The sequence below is a fragment of the Triturus cristatus genome, chromosome 3_2 (assembly GCF_964204655.1).
Source record: "Triturus cristatus chromosome 3_2, aTriCri1.1, whole genome shotgun sequence".
NCBI lineage: Eukaryota > Metazoa > Chordata > Amphibia > Caudata > Salamandridae > Triturus > Triturus cristatus.
Window position 1 is genome coordinate 812,512,575 of NC_140584.1, and position 13,217 is coordinate 812,525,791.

General features: G+C 45.9%; 1 protein-coding gene across 1 annotated transcript in view; it reads right to left on the reverse strand.

The window, feature by feature from the left end:
- Positions 1–13,217, reverse strand: part of FAM117B (family with sequence similarity 117 member B) — a 425,002-nt gene that overhangs the window by 63,122 nt on the left and 348,663 nt on the right. The window contains exon 7 of the mRNA XM_085648964.1: positions 5,194–5,314. Coding sequence (XP_085505090.1) covers positions 5,194–5,314 — 121 coding nt within the window. The remainder of the gene's footprint in view (positions 1–5,193; positions 5,315–13,217) is intronic.

Sequence of the window (13,217 nt, forward strand, 5' to 3'; positions counted from 1 at the left end):
AAGTTTTATAGTGCTAGCAACACATAGGTTTAAAGGGGGAACACATTAAAAAGGGTAAGACCACATTAAGATCCCATTGGAGAGTAACAAAAGGTGGGGTGGGGGGGGGGGGGGGGGGGAGGGGGGTAGTGTGTTTGGTGCCTGGCTGCCAAGACAACATCACATTCTTTGGGAGTGATATTGAGCACCCTCAACTACCCCTGCTCAATCGGCACACATTAAGTCGGAGTGTGCACGGGTTCGGGTGTAGGACCCTACCCAGTTGCAGCAACAGGATCCTCCTGAAGGGAGAGCCTGATCGGAGGACCCTTGCTCAGGAGTTCAGGATACCATAATCTTTGTGGACAATCCTAAGCTGCTAGGATGACTGATGCCCGGTCTTTCCTTGTCTTCTTCAGAACTCTGGGCAGACTTGGTATTGGCTGAAAGGCGTACAACTGTCAAAAGTCCAAATTGTGGCAAAATGTGCCTACAACGCACAGAAGTGCTGACATTGTGTTTTCTCAGAGGGGACAAACAGATCTAAGCAAGGTTCTCCCAAGTCAGGGAAGAAACCTTGCACCACGTCCAGATGGAGAAGCCATTCATAATACGCATGACATCAACAGCTGAGTTTGTCCGCCCTAACGTTCAGAGAGCATGCTAAGTGTTGTTCGATCAGGAAAATATCCTGACATTCCAGCCATGTCAGAGGTGCCCCAAACCAGGAGTGACGCATCAGTCCACAATGTGATCTCTGGGTGTGGAATGGAGAGGGGTCTGTTGTGGGGTATGTCAGCCACCACTGCAGTCCTTTCGTAGTACCCTCCGAAATCTGGACCAGGTCAGAGATTCCCATGATGCTGCGCCAACTGGGACTTCAGATCCCACTGCAAAGCCCACATATGCCATAAAGCTTCCTTCACAAGTAGGATGTAGAAGGCCATCAGGCCTAGCAGTCTCCACGATATCCAGGATTGAGGCAGAAAAACCAGGATCACAGCACAAAAATCCTAGACTCACTGCTCTGGAGGATACATGCGGAATTGCACTAGTGTGTCCAGAATGGTAGATGAAAGGAAGCATCTGGGAGAGGGTTAGGTGTTAATTCTGCATGTTTATAGTTAACCACAGCGAATGCAGGAGGTCCGCCGTAGTCTGTAGGTAGGTGACAACTTCCAGGGGCGAGCTCACCTTCAGAAGCCAGTCATCGAGGTAGGGAGAAGACTGGAAACCCTGACCTCTGTAAATGGGCTGCAACCTCCGCCATCACTTGGGTGAACACTCAAGGGTTGCTGGTAAGGCTGAAAGTCCTCCTAGCCCACCGTGAACCATAGGTAACTTCCGTGGGCTAGCAAGACGGGGATGTGAAAATATGCGTCTTGTATGTCCAACACTACTAACCAATCTCCAGGATGCAGTGATGTGAGGACCTAAGCCAACGTGAGCATTTTGAATTTCTTTTTTTTTGGAGGTAGTTGAGGGGGCGCAGATCAAGTATAGGACAGAGGCCTCCATCCTTGTTCAGCACCATGAAGCAGCAGGAATAGGAACCACAAGCTCCTTTGGCCAAAGGAACCTGCACTTCCTGATGTAGTAGAGATAGGGAGAGAGATGTTCCTCTGTCAGCCAATCGGAGGACGGTGGCAGGGTCTGACAGAGAAAAGGGCGAAAAGTATGGACAACTCAACCATTGGAAATGCAATCGGTCTCACATTTGTTTGAGTTAGTGCTATTGGCATTGGAAATGGCAATGTCTTAATGTTTTATGGAGTGTATGTATGTGGTGTGTAGTGGAATTATGTGGATTGGATTAGTTAGTTGTGCAATTGTGTGGCTTCGATTTGTATAGTGGAATTATGTGGCGTGGTGTAATGTGGAATTATGTGGATAGTAATTATGTGTTATTGAGTGTACTGGAATTATGTGGAGTGGACTGGAGTGAAATTATGAGGAATGATATTTTGTGGAGTGGTTTGCAGTGGAGTTTAATTATGTGGTGTGCTGTTGAATTTTGTAGTTTGATGTGGAAATGTGTGCTGAGGATTGGATGTATGTGTTGTGTAATTGTGTTGTTGAGTGGTATAATGTGGTTTGGTGTGGATTTGGGCTGTGTGGAGTTGAATTGTGTGGCGTGTAACTGTGTGGATAACTTGGCGTTTTTGGTGACGAAAAAGAACAAATAGATAGGAGGTAAGCTCCGGATATGTGTGCTAGTATGTTAAAAAAAAAAAAAAGTTACAGCTATTGGCGTTGTAAATGTATTTTACCTATGTGCTATGGATTGGAGTTGAGTGGATGTATGTGGTGTGTAGTGGAATTATGTGGGTTGGACTGGAATTGTTAATTGTGGCATTGTATGGTGTGAAGTGAATTTGTGTTGTGTAATTATGTGGCACGGTGTGCAGTTGTATTATGTGGATAGTAATTATGTGTTTGAGTGTATTCGAATTATGTGGCGTGGGACTGTGTAAAGAAAGTGTAATTATGTGGAATGGTATTTTGTGTTATGTAGTTGAGTTAAATTATGTGGTATGCCTTAGAATTTTGTGGTATGATGCTGAATTATGTATTGTAAATTGGATATATGTGGTGAGTAGTGGAATTGCGTTGTGTAGTGGAATAATGTGGTTTGAGGTTGAATTATGTGGTGTAGAATGGATGTGTGTGGATAGTGTGGCATTAAAAAAACATCACTGTGACTATTACTAGTAGAGAAGGGCTTTGGCTCCGCCTACATGGGACGAAAGTGTGTTTCACATGGACAGAAGTGGTGTGCTTCCACAAAAAGTGTGTGCTTTCAAAACAGTTGTGATAGTTTTATTTACATCTTGAAATATTGACATTCGGGTCTGATCTTTGCCAGATATGAAACTTAAAAGCAATTACAAATGTTGCTTATTTTTCCTACGTGATTACTACAAACGGCTAATTGTTTTGGCTACTTCGTTACTTTAAAAGTGATGGGTGTATAATAATTAATCCCTTTTGCGCTCCGTGTTGCATTAGTCTTCATGTATGACTGAGGGAACTGTCATTGTGCTGCTAGGATATGCTCGCTGTCAAAGTACAGTCATACTTCTGTTTATTGTCCATCCCAATTTCTTTTTTTGGGGGGTTGAGGGGAGTTCTGAGAAAAGTGCTGCTCGGCTTCCAAGGAGGTCATAATAAACCCACTAGATTTATTGGTCACAATAAAGCTAGATAAATGTGGATGTCTCCCATTCAAAGATGGCCATCTATCAACTATGGGCAGCCGAAAGTCTTTCTTTGATTGAAGGTATTGTCCATGACCCATCTTCTTGTGCAGCGCAGTAGGCAATTAAGAGGAAGGCGGGTAGAGAATGAGACATAAGACTTATTTAATATAATTGAACGTTTAAACCTAACCCAAGATATGGTCCTGATCCTTTCATTTTATGACTTAGACTAGTTTCGATTCGATGGCCTGATTTTACGACGGCTCTTGGAGACAGCATGCATGAACCGGGAGAATTGACAGGCAGAAAGCTTCCTCAAGTTAACAGCCAGTGCCCTTCACCACTGAGGTGCACTGGTCCACAAAAAAGCAAAGCCATGATGCTGCTGGGTGTCAGGGGACTGTTGGGAGGGGCGATCAGGCACACTAGGCTGCGCAGGGAGGTCATCATCACCAGTTGGTCCCCAGTCTTCAATGTCAGGCAGCAACGGCTATTTGAGCTATCGGGCAGGAGCACGGGGAGCACATCGCCGTTTAGCCTGGTTGAAAAGAAGGCTCCACATGCATGCCTAATGATTGGCTGTCCTGGTCAGGATGTCAGTGAAATCTGGACAGCACATCGTGCGCTGCGCATACTAATGCTAAGGGCGGTGGGCAGGTCCAGCAGAGACTGAAGAGGAGGAGGCAGGGAGGGCTAGATTAAAGGGTGGGAGAAGAGGCAGGGTTAACAACAAACGATAAAACAAGCAAGAGGATGTGGCGTAATATACAGAGCGGTCTACTTTGGGACTGAGGAGCCGGGTTCAAGGCTCGGGGTTCGAGTCTTGGCGTCAGCTCTCCCTGTGCCTACAAAAAAACATGCCCATTGGAACAATTATAATTAAACAATGGCGAAACCTGTCAAAATTACAAATGGCATCCTTACAAATGCAGATACGATCGTAGTAGGGTATTGGCAAAAGCAGTGATTTCGAAGGGGTGGTGGGGGAGGAAAAGCATTGTGGGAGGTGTGAATGGGGGACAGCACAGGGATATTAAGTGGGCTGCTGAAGCTTAGTAAACAGGACACTTGAGCAAAGGCAGGCCAACTAAAGTGCTCACTAAATAAACTGACGAGTAACAGCAAATGTACAAAGGGCAGTCCTCATAGGAGGTAACAAAAGTCCAAAAGGAGGGACTACTAAGAGTACTCACCAATGAAATACCAGCATTTGCAAAGGATAGCAAGAGTAACCAATGAAAAAGTTGGGCGTTTTTTGAAGTCCATATCCTAGATACTGCATGTTTCTTCGAGACAGAGCATACCATATCCTAGATACTGCATGTCTCTTCATGACAGCACATGCAGTGCAAGAGCCGCCTAGGCAAGACCGAAAAACCTAGAATTTTGGAGAACCATTTAATAAACAGCTGGTAAGCAACTAATAGCAGCGGACTGGAAATGGTGTATCATTGAACAAACGGTATACCAAATTCTGCAATACAGCAGCTATGGGAAAAATAATTTAGGACTTAAATGATCAGCGCAAATGCTTTCATCAAGTTCAGCAGCTATTGATTTACTATCTGCTCAGAACTGAAGTTTGCTTGACCAGACCACATAGACAGAGCTCTGGACACAAACTAATGACACTGTTTCAAAGTACATGTCTTGAAAGTATGGGAAGGCTACAGAGAAGAAGGCATGTCCTTGCCTGTGTTTATTGCTTGCCCATTGTGTGTGTAGGTGGAAGGTTTATGAGGTTAGGGGAGGGGTTATGCTAAACGTGAGTGGGTGGCACATTTTAATGAGGTGACAAATATATGAACCCGAAGTGCCTTCTTTTACTCAAAAATGTGTTTTGGAGTAAGAATTATTTTCTTCAAATGATTATATTAGTAACATACTGGTTTAAAACCAATTTGGCCCAAAAACATCAAACACTTAAAAAATATACATTTGCCGCTTAAGACTGCTCTAGCAAAACATCAATTTAGGTTTCACTGTCGTATTCTAAAGTGTAGCCATTACTTACGAGCTTTCTTCAAACACTTTCACTTTCTCACATCCCTCAGGAGGTTCTCTTTTGAACATGTAGCTGTTGTTAGGTTTAGGGGAAGTGGCATATTTTGGTAGAGGAGAATTATTTCCATTCTCTGAAATAAGATGAATGTCTGTGTTACATAAAAAATGGTAATTATCAATTGTAAACACATACAGCAAACATTCACAATACAGGTCTTTCTTTGTATGTTATGACCAAGTTAACTTAGGCTGTGTAACATGTAGGTGATGTTACAAACACAAATTTTAGAAAATGCAAGAAATTTACAAAGCAAATAAAACATTGGCACCAGAACAGACGTACTTGGAAAGATGATATTGCTTCCAGTCCGAGAATGACACCTTAAAATAAGTTAAACATGGCAGTCTGAAATCGGAGTTCAGCACTGCACTGACCTTATGGGAAGAAACACCAAGTTTTGAAAAATATTTGTAGAGTCCAGGTACAGCCCTGATCACCGCCACAGACAACATCCACATGCTCCTGGACAGAGGAGACATGGCAGCCTTCATTATCCAGGACCTCTCTGCAACATTTGACACGTCCATTCTCATTAGGTGCCTACACAAGCGAGGCATCAAAGGACTGACTCTCTGCTGAATAAGCTCCTCTTTAACAGCGAGAACACAAGCTATCAGCCTAACACCTTACCCCTCTGAAGCCTGCAAACTCATTTGCAGAGTGCCTTAAGCTTATCGTTCAGTCCCACCCTCTTCAACACATATATGATGCCTCTGGCCAACGAAATCTGTGCACAAGACATTAACATCCTCTCCCAAGTCAACAACATGCAGCTCATACTCTCCCTCTCAGACAACATCCCCTACACAAGAAACAAGTTCATAGACTGCATGACCGAAGTCAGTAACTGGACAAAAGCAGACTGTCTCAAGTTTAACACCAAGACGGAGGCAGTGATCCTTGGCAAGAACACCATCACAGGACTCCAACTGGTTGCTGACTGAACTCTGACCCACACCCACAACCATTCCAGGAACTTAGAATAATCATTGACAGCAAACTGTGTGTGACCGCATAAATCAATGCAGTCACTGAATCCTGCTTCCACACACTGAAGGTGCTGAAGAAGATCTTTAAATAGCTTCTAAGCAACACAAGAAAAACTGTCATTCATGCCCTAGTAACCAGCAAGGTGACCTATGGGAACACCTTCTACGCCAGGATCACTAAGAAACTCAGTACAAAACTACAAACTATCCAGAACTGAGCAGCCAGGCTCATCCTCAACCTCCCACATATAACTTGCATCACACCACAACTCAGGGAGCTCGACTACTGGCATTTGATACACAAACGTGCTCATTTCAAACTTCCCACACACACATTCAAGGCACTACACAACTTCAGCCCGAACTACCTGAACAGTCACATCTACTTCCAACAACCACCAAGACACCTCTGCTCTGCAGGACACCTACTCATACACATCCCATGCTTACACAGTACCAGATGAGGAAGATAACATCCCTCCTAGAGCATACTAAGGCCTCCTACTCCAAATTGGAGCCTCCTCCTCTCTTTTGGAGTTCAGAAAGAAGGTTAAGACCTGGCTTTTCAATTAATCAACCTACCATAGGCAAGGCTCTGCACACACATCTGCTCAAATCCAGGATACCCTCCTGGGTGATGGTGTGCTTTACAAATACATATAACTGGCCAAGAACAGTTTTACACATTGCTGCTATATGCATCCCTAATTCCCAAAATGCAAGAGGTAACTTTTCAGTTCCTACCGAAGATCAAAATGAAATTGAAATATACCTTAAAACAAACTCGTTAGGCAGCAGCTAGCGATTGCTAACATCACCTTGACTGTTTTTGTGACCAGTGGCAGTAAAGTTGATGCTATCACATTTTCTGTACACATGATACAGACATCAATGGTGCTGTCATGTTGTGCATACAAGTTACTCCCCTGTAGTAATCTTTATAATAGTTGTCTTACGCTCATTCAGGTGACCTCTTGCATGAATTTATGGGCTACAGAATCTTTTATCCTGCATAAACATAGACTAGATTTTAAATACTCATGTCTTCTCGCGATATCTGCACATATGCACACCATCAAAAGTAGTCTTAATATACGTGTATAAAAAAAGCTATTTGGTCTGTTTTCTGGATGATTGAGGGTTCGAAAGACACTGTTAGTAATCTGAAACAGCCTATGGCCATAAAGTCTAACTTTAGCCTGCTCTTACATCCAGGCTCCCTCACATTTTCAACATTCTGGCAGATTCCACAGTAACTGAGCTAGAGAAAGAGGAGCAAAGACTGCAACAAGCTGTATAGGCCTATGTAAACTATCTTCGGAGACCCTCCGGGTCAACCCTGGTATTACTCGGGGAGTAACCTTAGGAGCATAATAATGGCACAATGCCAAGGAGTAAACGATTTTGGCATGTCGCCAACAGGCACATGTCCTGAAAATGCCATGCGGTCTTTGCTCTTGAAGAATGTCTCCTGCCACCAGATAAATGTTTTCCTTAATGCAGACTGTAGTAATCGGTGATGAAAAATTATATCCATCTGGCAATGGTGGGCTTAGCAGTCACTCAATAGGCATCATTGCCCCTAAATTTCACAAAAAGCTTGACATCAGACTTGAAGTCTCGCTCGAAACCAGATAACAGAGCAACACACGCTTAACATCCAAATTATGGGGATTCCTATCAGCCTCGGAGGCACTGGGACGCAGAAAGAAATTTGGGAGATTATTGTTTTTTTTTCCGCTCAGGTGGAACAGCACCAAAACCGTACCCTAATGTTGGGCTCACTGAGACTTCTAATCCCACTGCAGAGGCCGCATTTGACCCCCGTCCCCAAAGGTGAGCTCAACTAGCAGGATGCCGGAGGCCATCAGTCCCAGGAGCCGAAGAGTCGACTGCACTGAAATTCAGAACCAAGACTAAAAAGATCATGGTCATAGCCTGAATGTCCTGGACTCTTTCCAGGAGGAAAAGAACAAAATCCAACTGTTTCCAGAATGGCTCATATGAAAGGGACTGTCTGAGAAGGAGCCAGGTGTGACTTCAGCATACTGATCGAAGGTGCCTGATGACAGCCTGGGACAAGCCCACCTTCAAGAGCCAATCATTGAGGTACGGGGAAGACTGGCAACCCTGACCTCCAAAGTTGCGCGCTACCACTGCCATCACTTTCGTGAACACCCAAGGGGCATCCGTGAGACCAAAAAGGAAGCACCACAAACTAAAAAAGCTCCTTTCCCACCATAAACCACAGGCAGAGCCGGTGGGCCATCAGGACAAGATAATAGAAATAAGCGTCTTGCCGATCTAATGTCACCATCGAGTCTCCAGGTTCGAGGGCAGAAAATACCTAGAACAGGGTGACCATTTTGAATTTCTACTTCTGGAGGAAGGCACTGAGAAAATGGTCTTAAATAGGCCTCGGGCCTCCATCTTTTTTTGCACCAGAAAGAAGCGGGAATACAACCACAACATATATCGGGCACAGGCATCTTATCAATAGTCCTTTTGGCCAATAGGGCTAGCACTTTCTGCCGCAAAACGGAAAGATGGTCTGGTCACATACTGGTGGAATGTGCAGCAGGAAAGAGTGTAAAGCGAAGCCCCCATGAACAATCTGTAGAACCCACCTGTCCGAAGTTATTGCCGCCCCGGTACAATCGGTGGATTCTGTCTCACACTGGGTGAGTGGGCTCTTATAAAGGCATACTAAAAATATATGAAGGGTGGGGGTAGAATGAGCGGCCCATTAACATATAGCAGTAGGGACAGTGAGCACCAGGACCTCGACCGCAAAACTGATAGGTTCCCGGAGGATGCTGGACAGGCTTGCGGTAAGGGCACCTCAGCCAAAGCGGCGAAAGGGGCGATAAAACCTTTGCAGTTGGCAAGGTGGTGCAAAAAGGCCCAGAGACCCAGCGATAGCCCTAATCGCCTAAAAACACTTGTGTGAAATCAGCCTTGTCCCCGAAAAGGCGAGAACCATCAAAGGGCATGTCCAGAAAGGAGGACTGGACATCACCGGAGAGTTGAGTCGATTACAGGCACACATAGTGGCGAATGGCAACACTGTTGCCTATTGCCCGCCTGATGGAATAGGGAGTGTCCAAGCCACAGTGAACCATGAAAGTGGCTGCATCCCAACCATCTTGAATCTCCTGAGAGCAGAAGGCAAATGGTCTTCGAGTAAACCGTGGCGTACTTGTGTCACCGAGTCCCAAAAGGGCTGCGAATAGCGTCCCACAAAACAAGCTCCCAATAAAGTACCCATGAGTACCTTGGAGAAAGGATGAAGGGGCTGCAAAGATGTTTGCCCTGGTTGTAGGACCTTAGTCAAAACTTCGGCCTCCTTACACATCACCATAGCGTAGGAAGCACATTTTTCTGGGTCTTGTCCTGATGAAAAAGAGAATTATTTTCAAGGAGATATTGATACCATTAGCCTTCTGTAAGTCCTCATACCAATTGTCATCCTGGTAGGGTTGATCGAACTCATCACCCAGGTCACAATAATTATCTGAATCTGTTCTGAAAAAGAAGTGCAGAGTGCTGTCTTCCTTGTGGCAAGTCAAGTGGGAAAAGTGCTGCCTCATACGGATTCAAGTGCAACTTTGAATAAGGTTGGACCAGAGCCGATGTCCGAAAGAACTCCTGGACCACCTGGTTATCAGTCAAGTCGACATCGACAAGCCCGGGGCTGGCGTGGGTCATGGTGCCGGAAGAGGTTTCGAAACAGGAGACAGATTCAGAAGGTCCAACTGGCGCTGAAGCTAAACCCAGCGGTGGTATCACAGGTAGAGAGCCTCTCGGCTCCTTGGGACCCAGAGGCGCACTAGAGAAAGTCTACAAGGATTTAAAGTTTCAGAGCATAGTTGCATTGAACACTTTGATCTGAAGTGGTGTGGCTGAAGGCCCCGGAAACTAGGGTTGTGCGAGAACCAGCTGCAGTATCAGTTCCAAAGTCAGTCAACTTCAGGAACGAGATAGAGAAGGGTGGCGCCAACTCTGTGCCTGCTGAGGAAATTGCATGTGGTGCGAGGAGGCCAAGTCCTTGTTTGACTTCTTGTTTTTCCTTATGCTTATATGAAGACTTGGGGCATGACTAACACTGACCGCTTGAGCGGGTCCATCATCTCTGGAACAGGACCGAGATCAAACTTGGGACACAAGCGTGCCTTAAAACCACTTTTAATGCTTAGTGATGCAAAGTTGTACCTCACCTTCCCGGATGGCCTTTGGGTTCAATAATGCATAATTGCCGCAGGCCTTGGAGTCGTAAACTGACCTCAGGCACCACAGGCCCACCTGATGGGGATCCGTCACAGATAGGTTTGCAATAGTCCCTACTGTGCTTAAAAACTGTCGTTTTTGGGAGTTCACATCCCTTGCCTCTAAAGAAATTGTATGAGGCAACGTCTCAGAGAGACACCAAGAGAGCCCCAGATCTGTGTCCAGAGGCACGGAAAGAATGGAACATACGTCAGCGAGAGGAAGTGGCACCTATATAGGCCCCCCACATGATTTCCAGAACAGAAAGGTATCAGTGCAGATCAGCATGGCGCCACTTTCCGGCACACAGAGGTACTGCTGGAAAGTTCCCGAATGCTGCCTGGGTAATATTTAAAAGGTAAGGAATCTGTAGCTAGAAGACTATCAGAAATGTTCATGTGTCATCTTGTTAATGAACAGTAGGAGTCCATTTAACAGAATGAAGAGGTTGGTGGGCTGGTGAGGAATCTGCTGTTAGAGTTTCTACTAGAAAAGGCATTACCGAAGACAATTAACTTGCTCCACAGATTTCTCACCTTGTTAACAGATACCAAAGCAATACCTACTGAAGTGGTGGGTCTGAAGAATAGGTCAGACCAGGAAACCCTGCAGGGTAGTGTTCAGCATTTATTGTACACACTGAGGCAAAAAATGATGTCACACAAGACTCAACACAGACCAATTTGTTTTTATAAAAATAATATTTAGTTGTATTTTATTTTCTAGAAACAACCCAAGCCTGGTACAGTTAGGTATAATAACTCTTTGCAAGAATAATGCAGTTAAATACAGTTTGAATGCAGTTGAATGCAATTGGATGGGTTACAGGTAAGGGATTTGTTTGTATAACAATTGGAATTACTTTTCAGATTACTTTCTACGTTACTTTTCGGACTACTTTTTAAGTTACTATTTCTACTCAGTGCGATATGCCTAATTATCACATTGGGACATTTCCTAAAGAAAAGGTAAGTAAATCAGTTTTTGTACACTTGAGGTTTCATACAAACCATCGCCACACGAGTTTTCACAAGAAAGCAGTCAATGCAGTCCCACGAGAGAAAGCTAGGTTATCGGTTTAACGGTAAGTATTTTGATTTGGGAGTTGGTTTTCTGGGGTTAGAACAAGGGTTCCCCCAGGGTCAAGGAGGCACTCTCAAAACACCCTCAGCGGCGCTAGGGTAGCCGGGGTGCACAGTGCTGAGGCCCAATGTTATCCAATGGGAGGTAGGGGGCCTCCAGTTGGTGGCTGTTCACGAGCAAGCTCCTGGGGGTTTATCTCAGGGCAAAGGGGTATCCAAGTTAGCACACAAGGTGCACCCACAGCGGCGCAGGGAAGGCCGGGTGCCCTGCTTTTTTAAATGCGAGTTGCCAGTTTTTCATTTTGGCTGCAGGCTCGGTCCAGGAAGACTTCCGGGAGAAACAAACAGCTGGGCAGGTAAGTTGGAGGGCTCGGGAACATAGATGGCACCTCAGGTTCTCATCTTCAGGGCGCCTGGATGTAGGGGTATCTTTTGAGGTCGTATTTCACCTTACCAGGCCACTTGCAGCTGTGCGAGTATGTGGGGGGTTGCAAGGGGGAGGGGGCTCCGTGCAGAGGCCACAGGTGACGTTGGGGAGTCCTGGAAGAGTCAACCCACGGTGGACTCGGACTCTGGAGTGCTGGAGGACCTCACTGGAACCGGTAGGCCACTCGGGCCGTAGACGATGGGTGCAGTGGTGGTTCCAGGCATCGGGTTTCTTTGTCCTCAGCATGCTCAGAGTCTTGCTTTGGAGATTCTTCTCAACAGAGCTGCTGATCACAGGAGATCTGTTCTTTGTGGAAGGCAGTCAGTCCTCCAAGGGGTTCTAGAGGTTGCTGGCAGCCGGACAAGGTGACTTTTGGTGCAGGATCCCTGGAAACTGCAGACGAGCCTGTAGGGCTGGGGCCAGGTCAATTCTTCTCTGCAGTCTCCTCTGCTGGGCGCTTTCTTTCGTCGTCCTTCGTAGGGTGCGGGAATCTGTCTTCTTGGTTCAGGGCTGCCCCCTAAATAGTTTATTTAGGGAGCGTTTTAGGGGTCTCGCGGTCAGTATCAATTAATCAATCAGGTGTTTGTTAAGCGCGACTACTCACCCGTAAGGGTCTCAAGGCGCTGGGGGGTGGAGGGGGTCGCAGGTTCCAGACCATCAAGGAGGGGGTCTGTCAAAGTATCCAATGGGCTACTGAACATATGGTGACTACACCCTTGGTGTGCTCATCCCACTAAAGAAGTGGGGTTGGCAGAGGTGGGTACACCTTCTGGGCCTGCTCCTGATAGCAGGAGAGGCTGGGGTTGCGTTACACAGGCGGCAAGGCCTTTGAAGCTCCCCTGCCACAGATTGCTGTTCCTGACCGAGGGGAAGTGTGACTACCTCTGCCCAGGAAAGGCTTTGTTTCTGGGCTGAGGGAGCAAAGGCTCCTACCACAGGGGTTCAGACACATGTCTCGTGCTGGCAGGCTGGTGTTTACCAGTCAGGGAACTCACAAGAGGCTGGTAGTTTTTCAGGTGGCTTTTCTAAAATGCCCTCGGAGTGTATTGTATAATAAATACCACACTGACATCATATACTCTTTATGGCTTTACTGCACTTACAATGTCTAAGAATGGACTTAGACACTGTAGGGGTACAGTGCTCATGCAACTGTACCCTCACCAGTGGTATAGTGCACCCAGCTAGAGGGGCGTTTTACCTATACCA